Genomic DNA, 13,664 nt, shown 5'->3' with positions numbered 1-13,664 from the left:
CACCAACTTTACACAATGGACCAGTTTTTACAAACCTCTACACAACAGAACAACTTTACACCACCTTTATAAAACAGAGCAGATTTACAGAGTAACTCTATATTCACAGCACTTTTACACAACAGATCATTATTATAAAACAAAACTACTTTACAGCAGCTTTACACAACAGAACAGGTTTACAAACCTCTACACAACATAACTTTACACTACCTTCACATAACAGAGCAGCTTTACTCCACATTTATCACACCGTTGATCAAGCAGCTTTACACAACAGATACAGCACCTTTTCACAGCAAATTATTTTGACAAAACAGAGCAGGTTTACAACACTTTTACATAGCAGAGTAGCTACCATTTGCTTTTGGCTTCTTAACTTGTTGGCTTGTTAGCCTGTTGTTTCAGTTCAATCCTCTTGTGACACTGTCCACTTTCTCTAATCTTGTTTTGATGAATCCCACTGATGTTACAGTATATAGGCAATTGTAATTGCCCTGCAAAGTGGAATTCACAGGGTGTCCCACAATTTAAAATCAGATTCCAGTCTGAAGGAAGCCTACTGTAAATGTACATTTTGAAGGGCAATGCAAACGGTATAGGGAATAAGAGTGCATCAATTGTTTTCAGTCAATAGCAATCGGTGTCCTAATTTGCCTCAATTCACCCTATTGTAAGAAGTCTTACTAAAACAAAAAGTTACAGCAGCCTAATAAACTTGCTTGTTGTCTGTCACTTAATGTTAATCAAACAACAAAAGAAAACGATAATAGTTCACTGCTCTTCGGAATAACTTTAGTAACTTTAATAGCAATCAAGGTACTGTATGTTTAATACATATGGTGAAGATGACTTAAATATGCAGTGCATATTTGTCCTATATTGTTTGCAATTTCCTTTTTTTTTAATATCTTAAAGTTTCAACCCACTTATTTGTTGACAGTAAAACTGCTTTGAAAGAACAGATTAAGGGGTTGGGAGTCATTTTGGGGTTCTTACGAATGCACTGCCAAGGGCCCCCAGACAAACTTTTGCTTAGGGCCCCCAAGAAGTCTAGGACTGGCACTACTTTAAATACTTGAGGAGAATTTATAACACCTCTATAAATGTGTTATTTCAAACCTTTAACTCAAGGTTCAATTACTGCGTCTGTCATTAACATCCTTTACAGATATAAAAAGCTTAATAGGAACTTACTGAAGTGAATCTTGCATGTGCAACAGGACAGGGTTACTGGAGGGATGCTCCGGCGGACAGCAATGATCAGAGATGATGACCAGGGCAGGCATCTCTTTAGGTAAGATTACATTCCCACACATGATTGCATGATAATCAGCTTTGCCTGCACATTGCTACCAGGGGAGAAGCAAGGGGAAAAGCCCTTATTTCCCCGGCAGGGGCCTTAATTAAAGCTTAAGATAATGGGACTGAAACAATCCCCCACCTCCTCATACTTAGTGAGTGGTATAGACGTATCGTCACAAAAATAAATGATTATTCAGCATTTTTAATTCTATTACAACAGAATGTTAAGATTTTAAGGTTCTTTAAATTACCTTAAAATTGTATTTTATGCCATTTTTATCTCCATGGCAAAACAGGCCAACTTAGAAAAAACAAATAATAAAATTAAACTCTTACACAACTTTAAAAGTACATACATTTCAATAATAGATTTGACAAATCTACAAAACTTGGCACAATATGCAGTTTTTGCATAATACCAAAAAAAACTAACAACTGCAAATATGCCCATTCTCTGAAAATCTTTATAACACCTAAAACATTTCAGCAGTTCTGTGTTGGATGTCTTGAGATGTTCAAATGAAATAACATTGCTTTAAAAGTACAGCTCACCCAAAAAATGAAAATTCTGTCATCATTTACTCACTTAGATAATTTACTACTTCATTGGTCACCCTGAAAATGAAAGGTCAAGTTGAATGCATTGCATTGTGGAATTCTGGATTCCTCAGTGCACTGGAGACATTGCAACTTCCACAATACAATACTTTATCTTTTAAAATATTATTTCAACTTGATTTCTAAAATGCAATGTTTTATATACAAATTAGTATTGCACACACAATGCAACTAGAAAATATTTGGCATATGCGAAACATTTATTGTAATGTGTGCCTTTCCAGACGGGAATGGGCTGCTCTAGTAGTCTGGTTCATGTAAAGGGTTTTTTCCCCCCACAATCTTCACGTTATGGAATTTTTCCCCCTTGCCAGAGTCACCTTTGGCTAGCTGACTGGGGAAACTAAAGCATAATTGCAACAATGTGGATTGCGAAAAACAGTATATGAACAAAACTGACACTACAATTTTTTTAGACACACCCCTTTAGCTTTTTTATTGCAGTATGAATAGCACAGCATCATTTGTTGGAGGACTGAAAGGAAAAACACAACACTGTGCATCACTCGATTTCTCTGAAGGCCCTCTTCTCTGAGTACTTCAACTTGTACTTCCTCTTAAACCTGAAAGGAGAATAGGAACAATTAAAAATGGACATGCAAATGAAAGTTAAACAGAAAGCATTGCAGCTAACACCACTTAAACGCTTCATTGATTTTATACAAAGCAATAAAACGCTGAACTTACCTGGCTCTTTCTCTGGGCTCGATAATGTTTCTCTTCTGTAAGCTCTTAAATCTATCTTTTAGGATGCTGCCCTCTGGCTGCATGACAAAGAAACTCATGTTATTAGAAATAACATGCAACTGCAACTCAGTAAGTGCTCAACACTAGCAGTTAAACATACCTTTAGACTGCGAAGAGAGCTGGCAAGCTCGTCGCTAAGCTGAACATCTAGATCAGGTGTCTGGAACCTACGGAAAAATAAAACACTTTCAATTCCAATCAAAGAACAACAGGTTACAACCGCATCAACCTTTGTGTTTTTGTTCCACAGCTTTTTATGCAGGGACCTACTGAACAATATGATACAGGAATAGATGATCCTAAACAACCCTTTTAAGAAAGCAGTATCCATCAGAAAACAGCGTACCTGGAGAGGCCAAATGATTGTCAGATTAATCTTACTGATATTTTTTTGAAAGATATGTTTGTTTCTATTGGATGTGTGAAAACATTTGTGACCCTGGACCACAAATTTGTAGCAATAGTCAAAAATACATTGTATGGGCCAAAATTATAGATTTTTCTTTTATGCCAAAAATCATTAGGATATTAAGTAAAGATATTTTCCATGAAGATATTTTGTAAATTTCCTACCATAAATATATCAAAACTTAATTTTTGATTAGTAATATGCATTGCTAAGGACTTCATTTGGACAACTTTAAAGGTGATTTTCTCAATATTTTGATTTTTTTGCACCCTCAGATTCCCGATTTTCAAATAGTTGTATCTCAGCCAAATATTGTCAGATCCTAATAAACCATACATCAATGGAAAGCTCATTTATTCAACTTTCAGATGATGTATAAATTTCAATTTCGAAAAATTGACACTTAAGACTGGTTTTGTGGTCCAGGGTCACATTTGTGAAACATTATTTGTAAAAAAACAACAAAAAAAAAACACTAATGAAACGTGATAATACATTCAATCGAGAGTTACACCTGTGCATTATGCATCATCACAATCAGGTAGTCATTTAATAATTTAAACAACCATTTACCTTTACATGATATATTTATATATAGTTAACTGAACTGAGAAATTTTTTTTTTTTTAATTATGCGAGTTGCAAATGGTGTACAAATTGCCATAATTTCCCCCCATAATAACAGAATTGAATGGTTGTTTAATGCAGCTAACATTACAATTTGTCGCAAGAAAAAAAAATGTAACAAGAATAACTTGTAAATTCATGATGTCATGAAGTGTGCAGGAAAACAAACGCAACTGGGGTTCCTCAGGGATCAGTTCTTGGACCCCTCCTCTTCTATACGTTACATCACTGGGACCCATCATACAGGCACATGGTTTCTCCTACCATTGCTGATGACACACAGTTCTATCTTTCATTTCAACTAGATGATTCAACGGTAGCTGCACGGATCTCAGGCTGCCTGGCGGACATCTCAGCATGGATGAAAGAACATCACCTGTGGCTCAACCTTGCAAAGATGGAGCTTCTCGTCTACCCTGGCACTCCAACTCTACAGCATGATTTCACAATCCAGCTAGGTTCATCAACAATTACCCCATCAATTCAGTCAGAAATCCTGGTGTAAACTTTAACCGGTTACAGCTCTCATGTTCAAGACATTGATGCTTGCATATAGAACAGCCACAGGCTCAGCACACCGCCTACTTCCACTCACTATTATGAATTTACATCCCCTCCAGAAGTCTGAGATCTACGAGTGAGCAATGCCTCGTGGTACCATCACACACACACAAAAAAACGTTGCGTTCTCTTTCCTTAATCCCTCCCTGTCTAGCTTGTGCTAATCTGAACAATGCCTGAAACTTTGTATTACGAGTACTTCCTGTGTTTATTTGCCTCTTTATGATGAATCACTTGTTGTATTCCTCAATTGTAAGTCGCTTTGGATAAAAGCGTCTGCTAAATGAATACATGTAAATGTAAAAGAACTGACTTGAGTCTGCTCAGTCGGCGAGGCATGCTTTTCTGTGCCTCTTGTTGGGCCTTGCGTTGAGCCTGCCTCATCTTGGTCCTCTGTTCCTGCTTCTTCAGGCTGGTATGGATAGATCGCAATTGGAACAACTGCTGCTGCTTATCAATCACCTGACGCTCCGCCTTCCTCTGCAAATCCTGTTCAATAAATTAAAGCTTTGAATGTTAATCAAGAGATTCATACCCAACTTGGTCAACAGGCAAGTCCATTCTGCTTCTTTACCTTAATCCTTTTAGCTTTCTCCTTTTTCCTCTGTTTCTCAGTTTTCTTTTCCTGTGTTGCAGTTGGCCCAATGACTGTGTCTTCGGTGTCCCCTTCTGGCTCCTTTGGTTCAATCTCCTCTTCCTCAATCAACCCCTCCACCTGCTCTTTAAAGGTGCTCTCCTAAATAAACACACACACAAAAAAATGCATATTTAGGAGAGCATGTGGATACACTCCAATCTGAACTTGGAACTTAGGTCCAAAATGCTAGCTTACCCACCCGACATACCAGAGATTCTGATATCGCTTGATGCTGAAAAAGCCTTTGATCGGGTGGAGTGGGACTACCTTTTCTGCACCTTAGGAAAATTTGGATTTGGTCCTAATTTTATATCATGGGTTAAAATCCTCTATTCCTCCCCAATGGCTGCAGTCCGCACCAACAATAATCGATCTGCCCTATTTAGTCTACAAAGAGGCACCAGGCAAGGTTGCCCGCTGTCTCCACTTTTATTTGCCATTGCAATCGAGCCACTGGCAATAGCCATACGGCAAGACATCTTTATTAAAGGGATTCGTAGGGGGGATATGGAGTGTAAAATTTCGCTTTATGCGGACAATTTATTATTGTATTTATCAGATCCCTTGCCGGGTCTCTCTAAATTATTGAATATTTTGGAAAGATTCAGCAAGATATCCGGCTACAAAATAAACCTCCAAAAAAGTGAGTTAATGCCAATCAATGCAGCTGCTGCTCTTATTTTTCAATTCGATTCCTTTTAAAGTTACCATAAAAAAGATTAAATATTTGGGAATCTGGGCTACACGCAATTACAAGGATCTATATAAAGCTAATTTTCTGCCCTTGATAGAAGGTCTGAAACAGGAAATCAAACGCTGGGATTTGCTGCCCCTCTCTTTAAGTGGAAGAATTAATACTATTAAGATGAATGTATTGCCTAAGTTCCTATATTTATTTCAAAATCTTCCTATTTTTCTAACTAAATATTTTTTCAACTCCATAGAGAAGCCTATGTCAGCATTTATCTGGAACAATAAAAATCCTCGGATTCGGAAAAGTGTATTACAAAAGCACTTCCCAATTTTATGCTTTATTACTGGGCGGCTAATATGAGAGGATTGACTTACTGGATGAGGGACAGTGACAGCCCTTGCGCCCCTAAATGGATTAGTTTGGAGAAAACCTCCTGTAAATCTGTTTCCCTATCTTCTTTAATGTGCTCTGAACTTCCAATGCTTAAACCTGCCTCTCACTACTCCTCGAATCCTATGGTGATACAATCACTAAAAATTTAGAATCAATTTAGAAAGTCATTTGCTCTCCGTAGTCTCTCTTTATGTGCCCCATTAAGCAATAACTGCATGTTTACTCCTTCAATATTAGATAAAGCCTTTGATGTTTGGGCTAAAAGTGGGGTTTGTACATTTCAAGATCTTTATATAAACAAAATGTATTTTTGTATCTTTTGACAAACTGGTTAATAGATTTAAGATTCCTAGGTCCCATTTCTTTAGATACCTGCAAATACGATTTTTTTTGGTTTCGCATACTGATTGTTTTCCCTCATATCCTCCCACATCTCTATTAGACTCTATTTTTAAGATCGGACTAGACTTAAAACAAACCATTGGTAAAATTTATATGCTCCTCAATCAGCATAGCCTGGCAAATTTAGACCATCTGAAGAATGAATGGGAGGAAGATTTGAATGAACAAATCCCGGAAACAATTTGGCAGAAAATTATTAAACATATCTACTCGTCATCTAGATGTCAACGTCATGTGGTTATACAATTCAAGGTGGTACACCGACTACATTGGTCAAAGGTTAGGTTATCTAGATTCAGACCAGAACTGGATCCTATTTGTGATAGGTGTAGACAGGCTCCTGCGTGCCTTGTACATATGTTTTGGACATGTCCAGCTTTGTATAACTTTTGGAAATCGATCTTTGATGCTTTCTCAGAAATGATAGAATTGCCAATAGATCCATCTCCTTTTATTGCTATATTTGGCATCACAGCACAGAACATGCGTCTAAGTGGTTATAATTGTAAAATGTTGGCCTTTTCCACTTTACTTGCCAGAAGATTAATATTGCTTAAATGGAAGGACCCTCTTCCCCCCACTTTTTCTCACTGGATTAAGGACGTCATGCAACATCTTAAACTGGAAAAAATAAGATACTCACTTCAAGGGTCTACCCAGAGATTCTATGCAATCTGGCAACCTTTTCTGTCATTTGTTGAAAAACTCAAGTAGGGAATACAGTCCCAAATTTGTATAACGCAGGGTTTTTTTTTTTTTTTATGTAATTGATACTTTTTGTCTGATGGGTAGTGGGGTGGGTGGAGTTGGGGTTTTGAATATATATTTTGTATTGTATTGTTTTGATCTTTTGTTTGTTCTTGCATATTATAAAATTTTAAATAAACAGACCTTGTTCAAAATGCTAGCCTACCCACTACACAGCACTGTATAATGCTTACCATCACAAAAAAAACAAAAAAAAGTAACACTTTAGTATAGGGACCAATTCTCACTATTAACTAGCTTATTAGCATGCCTATTATTAACATATTGGCTGTTTATTAGGGCTTATAAAGCAAATATTCAGCATGAACATATTCTACATCCCTAATCCTACCCAATACCTAAACATAACTGCCTTATTAACTTATTAATAAACAGCAAATTAGGAGTTTGAGGCAAAAGTCATAATTAACGGTTTGTTAATAGCGAGAAATGGACCTTAAAATAAAGTGAGACCCAAAAAAAAGAAAGAAATGTGTGAGGTAACCACGTGAAAATAAAAACAAAACTGTTTACAATAAATAAATAAATAAAGCAATAAAAAAAAATACAAAGTATTTTGAGTTTGAGTCGAGAAAGATGTTAAAAATGGCAGCTACAATTATGTTTGGTTCATTCTTCAGACAGAAATCAATTTGATTGCATTACACTGTGAGATACAGTATGTTCAGCTGAATATTAAACATTTTTGCAAATGCAGTTATTATCACAGACGGTAAGCCTTTCAGCAAGGACAGAAAAATTATGTGAGGCAGGAGACGTTAGTCATGCCTAGTTACGGTAAACGTGGTCATATTTACTGTTGTTCTATGAATTTGTGCAGGCAGAATCCAGTCATCTCACTAGGAATTCTCATGATTGGGAATTTGGCATTTGAAAGTGATTTCTGTGTGAGCTGTGCTTCATACATCACTACACTATTTACAATAGACAATTTTTAACTTGCAAATTTTTGCTAATTTGACCACACCTTAAGGTGTTAGCATATGGTTAGAGGTTGTACCTCAGTGGCCTTATCCTCATTCACAGCCAGTTGACGTGTCAACTTTTCCTCCGCTTTCTGCTTCTTGACCTCTACCTCATGGGCCTCACGAAGCAGGTCCTAGAGAAACACACACACACACATTGATTTCAAAACAAACATATTGGTCATTTGATCATCAAATCAAAATGTTTTCTGATACAATGAGCTTTGTGTAGCAGAAACGGGCAGTATTTTACCTGGTGAGAAAAGAAGTCTGGGTTGTATGAACCTCCAGGAGCGATAACTTCAATCGCAGGAAGAACGGAAGGTTTCTCATTCAGTCTATCTGGTCTCTTAAAAAAAGTGGAGAAAAATTAACAACAAATTCAGCACATGACCACAACAACAGCTAAATATAGTGGTTCACTGATATGGATTTTTTAAATTGCAGATGCCGATACCTTAGGCCCCGTCTACACCTGGTATTAAGAAGCTAATAAGAAGCAAGTAGACAAGGCAGACACATTCTAGTTTGCACCTGGTGTTTTAATCCATCTCTTTTGTCCACTTATGACCACTTCTGTCCTGATTTTGAGGGGAGGGTCTATGAGAGTGAGTGTATGTATGGGCTTTTTCTGATCTTTCGATCTAATTTTGTGAAATAAGCTTATGAAATTTACATATGAATGTCAAAGGAAACAACGCAAAAAAAATGATACGGAGAGCAGCAGCTTCCGTTTCTGCTATGATAGCCACAAAACTAAAGACTACCCTTGAAAATGGTTGAGTGGACAAGCTCAAAACATTTTATACCCCATCCACACCTGTATTTAGCGTCATCCACTTGTGATTAGATCGACCAAAACGCATCTTAATACCAGGTGTAAACAAACAGCATCTTAGAGAACAAGCTGGCTGGTGGTTGATATAAAGCCAGTATATATCAAATCACACTACTAAAGATAGTAAATAACATAACTTAAAGTGCCGTTATTATGGGTAATGAAAGGTTCATATTTTGTTTTTTTTTGGAGTCACCAACAACAGGTTGACATGCATGCAAGGTCAAAAAACACTTTCATTGTCTTATAATATGCATTTATTTTTACTTTATTTGTTTAACGACTACCAAACGATTCGCTCGACGATTCATTTTTCCAAACCCCTACTTTGCGTGACGCTAATCTGCGGTGATTGGTCCGATTGGTCTCATTTTCATTTCATCTTGCCTGTAATGCCTGATAAAGCAGCGTTTGTGAGCGCAGTGCTGTTTACAGCCGTTACCGGGAAACCGCTATTTTACCGCTCCTAAAGCAGCAACTAGTGGCAAAGAATGAATTTGCATTTTCATTCAGACCAACACGAAAAGACCAACAAGTGGGCGGGTAATATGCTAATGTTTCATGTTGACTTCAACATGAAATGGCTTGGGATTAGTTTTAAAAACGACTCGTTTCGATGATTCAGAGTCGACTCTTTCTTTTGAGAGACAATAACTTTATACACGGTGCACTTTCAGATTTAAAACTTTACAGGATGTTTTCATTCACTTAGAGCCGTGTTACACACCGCATGAAAGGTAATTTTCAAAAATCCATAATAGGTGCACTTTAATAAGAAATAGTTTGAGTTTAAAAAGAAATAGTTTGAAAGTGAATCAATTTGTGGAAATAAAAGATAAATATCTTTCAAAATAAACATTTCTACTTTAGATTCTACTTCTTATAGTCTTAGTGTTGTATTTTTTAGTAAGAATGGACTCCTTGTACACCTGTACTGTCAAAATCCTGTTCACAACATTTATTGATTAAAAAAAATAATACCAGATGACGATTATTAATTAAAAAATACCAAATAATTCAAAGTAATTACTGATCATTAAGAAATAAAAAATCATAATGACAAAATACCAAATAATGACTGATATATTGGCACTAGCAACACCATTGTCAAAATGGCTATGAATTATCTCAACAGAAAAGAACACACTGTTCTCACCTTGACAAGCTTTTTCTTAGTCTGTTCAAGATAGTAGGGATCAGCCATCTCTGGTGCTGTTGGACATTGAGAAGACACCAAGTCATATTATGCCACTTGCGTACATCACATCACAAGAGAAAGTGTAAAGACTAACTCTACTCACTGCCTGCACTCCACAGGTCATAAAATGCTCTATCTGGATTATTATTGGCCACTGGATGTTCTTTAACTGACACCCCAGAGGCGGCTGCAGCCCTTCGGAGTTGAAGAAGCTTTTCTCTTCGTGGCAACACTCCCATGGCCGCCAACTTTGCTGCATTCTCTGATATGCGCCGCTGCTTTTTAGCATTGGGCTGCTGGAACGCCAATACACTAAAAGAATATTAGGAGAATCAGGGTCATGTAAAAATAGGGTTGGAGATGATCAAATTATCCTAATATGTGTGGTGCCGTATAAAATCCAACTATTCGGTTCTAAATAATTTTCCTTAATATTTAACATCACTTTATAGCAAATCTCAATAGCTTCCTCATTTCTATCACCACAAAATGTAAACTATATTATCGATCAGAGATATATTTAAAGTTGAATATACAGAATATCCAACTTTACCCGCATCCATAAATACAATACACGAACACAAATAAATACATTCTATATAGCTAATTTTGGCTGTGATTGTTTAGGCCTATATCATTGCACAGGACCCTATATAAATGTTGAATACGTAAGAATCTGCAAGTACTCAAGTAAAATGATACTTACTATGTAGCAATTCTCAACTTCTTGACTGTTTATGTTGGCACAAAATGGAAACTATTATAGCACAGCGCTTATCTGCTAAATGTGACTATAAGGTATATATTTATATATTTTATGATATTACAAATATTAACACCATAACTTTCTGTGAAGCTGCATTAAAGTAGTTCACTTCCAGAATAAAAATGTACAGATAATGTACTCACACCCTTGTCATCTAAAATGTTCATGTCTTTCTTTCTTCAGTCGTAAAGAAATTATGTTTTTTGAGGAAAACATTTCAGGATGTCTCTCCATATAATGGACTTCTATGGTGCCCCTGAGGTTGAACTTCCAAAATGCAGTTTAAATGCAGCTTCAAAGGGCTCTAAACTATCCCAGCCGAGGAAGAAGGGTCTTAGCTAGCGAAATGATTGGTTATTTTCTACAATACAATTTATATACTTTTTAACCTCAAACGCTTGTCTAGCACTGCATGAACTGTTTTTTTTCCAGTTCAAGACAGTTAGGGTAGGTCTAAAAACTCCCAACTCATTTTCTCCTCCAACTTCAAAATCGTCCTACATCTCTGTTTTACAGTTTTTTTTTTGTAAAGGGCATTTGATCTTCTTTGCATGTTCACTTTGTAAACACTGGGTCAGTACTTCTTCTGCGATGTAGGATGAGTTTGAAGTTGGAGGAGAAAATGAGATGGGAGTTTTTAGACCTACCCTAACTGTCTTGAACCGGAAAAAAACAGTTCATGCAGAGCTAGACGAGCGTTTGAGGTTAAAAAGTATATAAATTGTACCGTATTGACCCGAATATAAGACGATGTTGTTTTTAACATACTTTCAAAACAAAAATGAAAATAGGAAAAATATGCAATATGAAAATAATTGAAGACAAAATGTGTTTTACTGAGAAAAAACAAGATTTGGTTTTGAAAGAAGCCTTTTTCCAAAAGGTACATCTGGGAAAAGGGGGGGTCGTCTTATAATCAGGGTCGTCTTATATTCGGGCCAATACGGTAATTGTGTTTTTTAGAAAATAACAGATCGTTTCGCTAGATAAGACCCTTCATCCTTGGCTGGGATCGTTTAGAGTCTACATTTTGGAAGTTCAAACTCGGGGGCACCATAGAAGTCCATTATATGGAGAGAAATCCTGAAATGTTTTCCTCAAAAAAACAATTTCTTTACGACTGAAGAAAGAAAGACATGAACATCTTGGATGACAAGGGGGTGAGTACATTATCTGTACATTTTTGTTCTGTAAGTGAACTACTCCTTTAAAAAGTAAAAAGTGTATTGCGAAGTGCTATACAAATAAAACAGACTTAAATCTACAGCGAAGACATGATATGCTTATAATGAAATATTAATCCCCAATTGTGTGCATGTTTCATATGCTGTTATTTAACTGTACTGTAATATATAATTTTTTCAACATTAAATCATCACCCTGTTCTCTAAATAAAATGGCACTGGTCAAAAAGAAAGAAAAAAAAAAATCTCAAACCAAATTTTGAGAAAATGCCCTCAGATCCTGGAAGGCCGTTCACACAACAGCCTTCCAAGTTCCATTGTTTTATCTTCACATTCCCAAAGAAATACTGGGAGCGCAAGGATGAGATCATCAGTGGGCAGAAGCTCCCTCAAGAAGAGGATACAGGTTACAGTTCATTTTGAAAGTAAATCTTACAGGTAGTCGTACTGTACTCACTTTTTTGGGGCCGGTATGTGGGAATCTGGCTGAAGGATGAGATCTATCCGCAGAGGTTTAGAGTGTTTACCTTTCTTGACTGTCGTCTCTAATAACAAGAACAGCAGTTATTGATTGCACAGGAAAAAAACAGTTAACTTAGTAAAGAGAGGAGTTTTTACACTTACGTGCTTGTGTATCTTTTTCATCTGTTTCACCAGTGTCCACAAAGAAGAGAGAGTCATCTGTTTTTTCAGATATCAACCCCCTAAAGGAGACCAAAAATTCAGTTTAGCTGACTGTATCATGAACGGTGAGGTGGTGCAGTCTGGTGGTTAAAGATCCATTCTGTTAACTTAAAGGTTTTAGGTTCAAACATACACGAGGAGCAAGCGTACCAGCCACGTGACGCTCAGCAACGTTTCATATTGTAAACAACCATACATTGGCAAAAATAAAGTTTTAACATAGATTACTGGTGTAATGTATACTATATGCACGCTAACTGACCAATGCTAATAATTTCTATAAATTTAATTTTTTTTAACAATAATCTCACCCTGTGGCTCTCTCCTGAAGCCGCACGTCATCCAGAAACTCCTCCACATCCTGGATATCACTGAATTTGTTCCAGCTCTTTTTCTTATTTTTGTTCACGCGTTTTCGCGGTTTAATAACCGAACTGTTGCCGTCCAGACTCGATTTAACAGGCAAAAACCCCGGCTGAGCCGCGGCCACGCGTTTATGTCTCCTGACGGCCGCCATTATGGTACAGAAAAAGGCGTCAGCGTTACGTCACGTATATTTATTTGACTCATGAATATTATATTAGTTCCTGTGACGAGGTGCAAACGGGGCGGGATCTTCAAAATGGGACCCTGTGCCTTGGGTGGTATAAATAGAATAAATAATATAAATAATATAAATATATATAAATATAATTCATTCGCTTTTGAATTTTCTTTAAAATGACCAAGAAGAAGAAGAAGAAGAAGAAATTAACTCGTGTGTTGCTTTGTTGTTTGTCATTTATAACTTGTATTTAATGCTTCTATAGCAGCCTAAATTGAAAATACACAGTAAAGTTATGAAATTATAATTATTGGTAATTTTTCT

The 13,664-nt window shown here is 36.6% G+C and overlaps 1 protein-coding gene across 1 annotated transcript; it reads right to left on the bottom strand.

Moving 5' to 3' along the window:
- Nucleotides 1-2,330: 2,330 nt before the first annotated feature.
- On the bottom strand, nucleotides 2,331-13,343 carry nop53 (NOP53 ribosome biogenesis factor). Its single transcript, XM_016442749.1, has 12 exons — nucleotides 13,108-13,343; nucleotides 12,737-12,816; nucleotides 12,570-12,657; nucleotides 10,266-10,474; nucleotides 10,121-10,176; nucleotides 8,380-8,475; nucleotides 8,162-8,260; nucleotides 4,842-5,003; nucleotides 4,581-4,756; nucleotides 2,771-2,837; nucleotides 2,611-2,687; nucleotides 2,331-2,486 (listed from the first exon to the last, which is right to left on the bottom strand). The coding sequence occupies exons 1-12, from the start codon at nucleotides 13,311-13,313 to the stop codon at nucleotides 2,426-2,428; spliced, it is 1,377 nt and encodes a 458-aa protein (XP_016298235.1). The 5' UTR covers nucleotides 13,314-13,343; the 3' UTR covers nucleotides 2,331-2,425.
- Nucleotides 13,344-13,664: the final 321 nt, after the last annotated feature.

The sequence above is a fragment of the Sinocyclocheilus anshuiensis genome, unplaced genomic scaffold, assembly GCF_001515605.1.
Source record: "Sinocyclocheilus anshuiensis isolate Anshui unplaced genomic scaffold, SAMN03320099.WGS_v1.1 scaffold1257, whole genome shotgun sequence".
Taxonomy (NCBI): domain Eukaryota; kingdom Metazoa; phylum Chordata; class Actinopteri; order Cypriniformes; family Cyprinidae; genus Sinocyclocheilus; species Sinocyclocheilus anshuiensis.
Note: the sequence above shows the minus strand (reverse complement) of the source record. Positions and strands in the feature narration are given on the sequence as shown.

Coding starts and splice junctions, on each gene's coding strand:
- nop53 (XM_016442749.1), bottom strand. CDS start 13,313: ATGGCGGCCGTCAGGAGACATAAACGCGTGGCCGCGGCTCAGCCGGGG. Junction 10,475..12,569: donor CACATACCGGCCCCAAAAAA/GTGAGTACAGTA, acceptor ATATTCTTTTAG/TGTATTGGCGTTCCAGCAGC. Junction 2,688..2,770: donor GCTCTCTTCGCAGTCTAAAG/GTATGTTTAACT, acceptor TTTGTCATGCAG/CCAGAGGGCAGCATCCTAAA.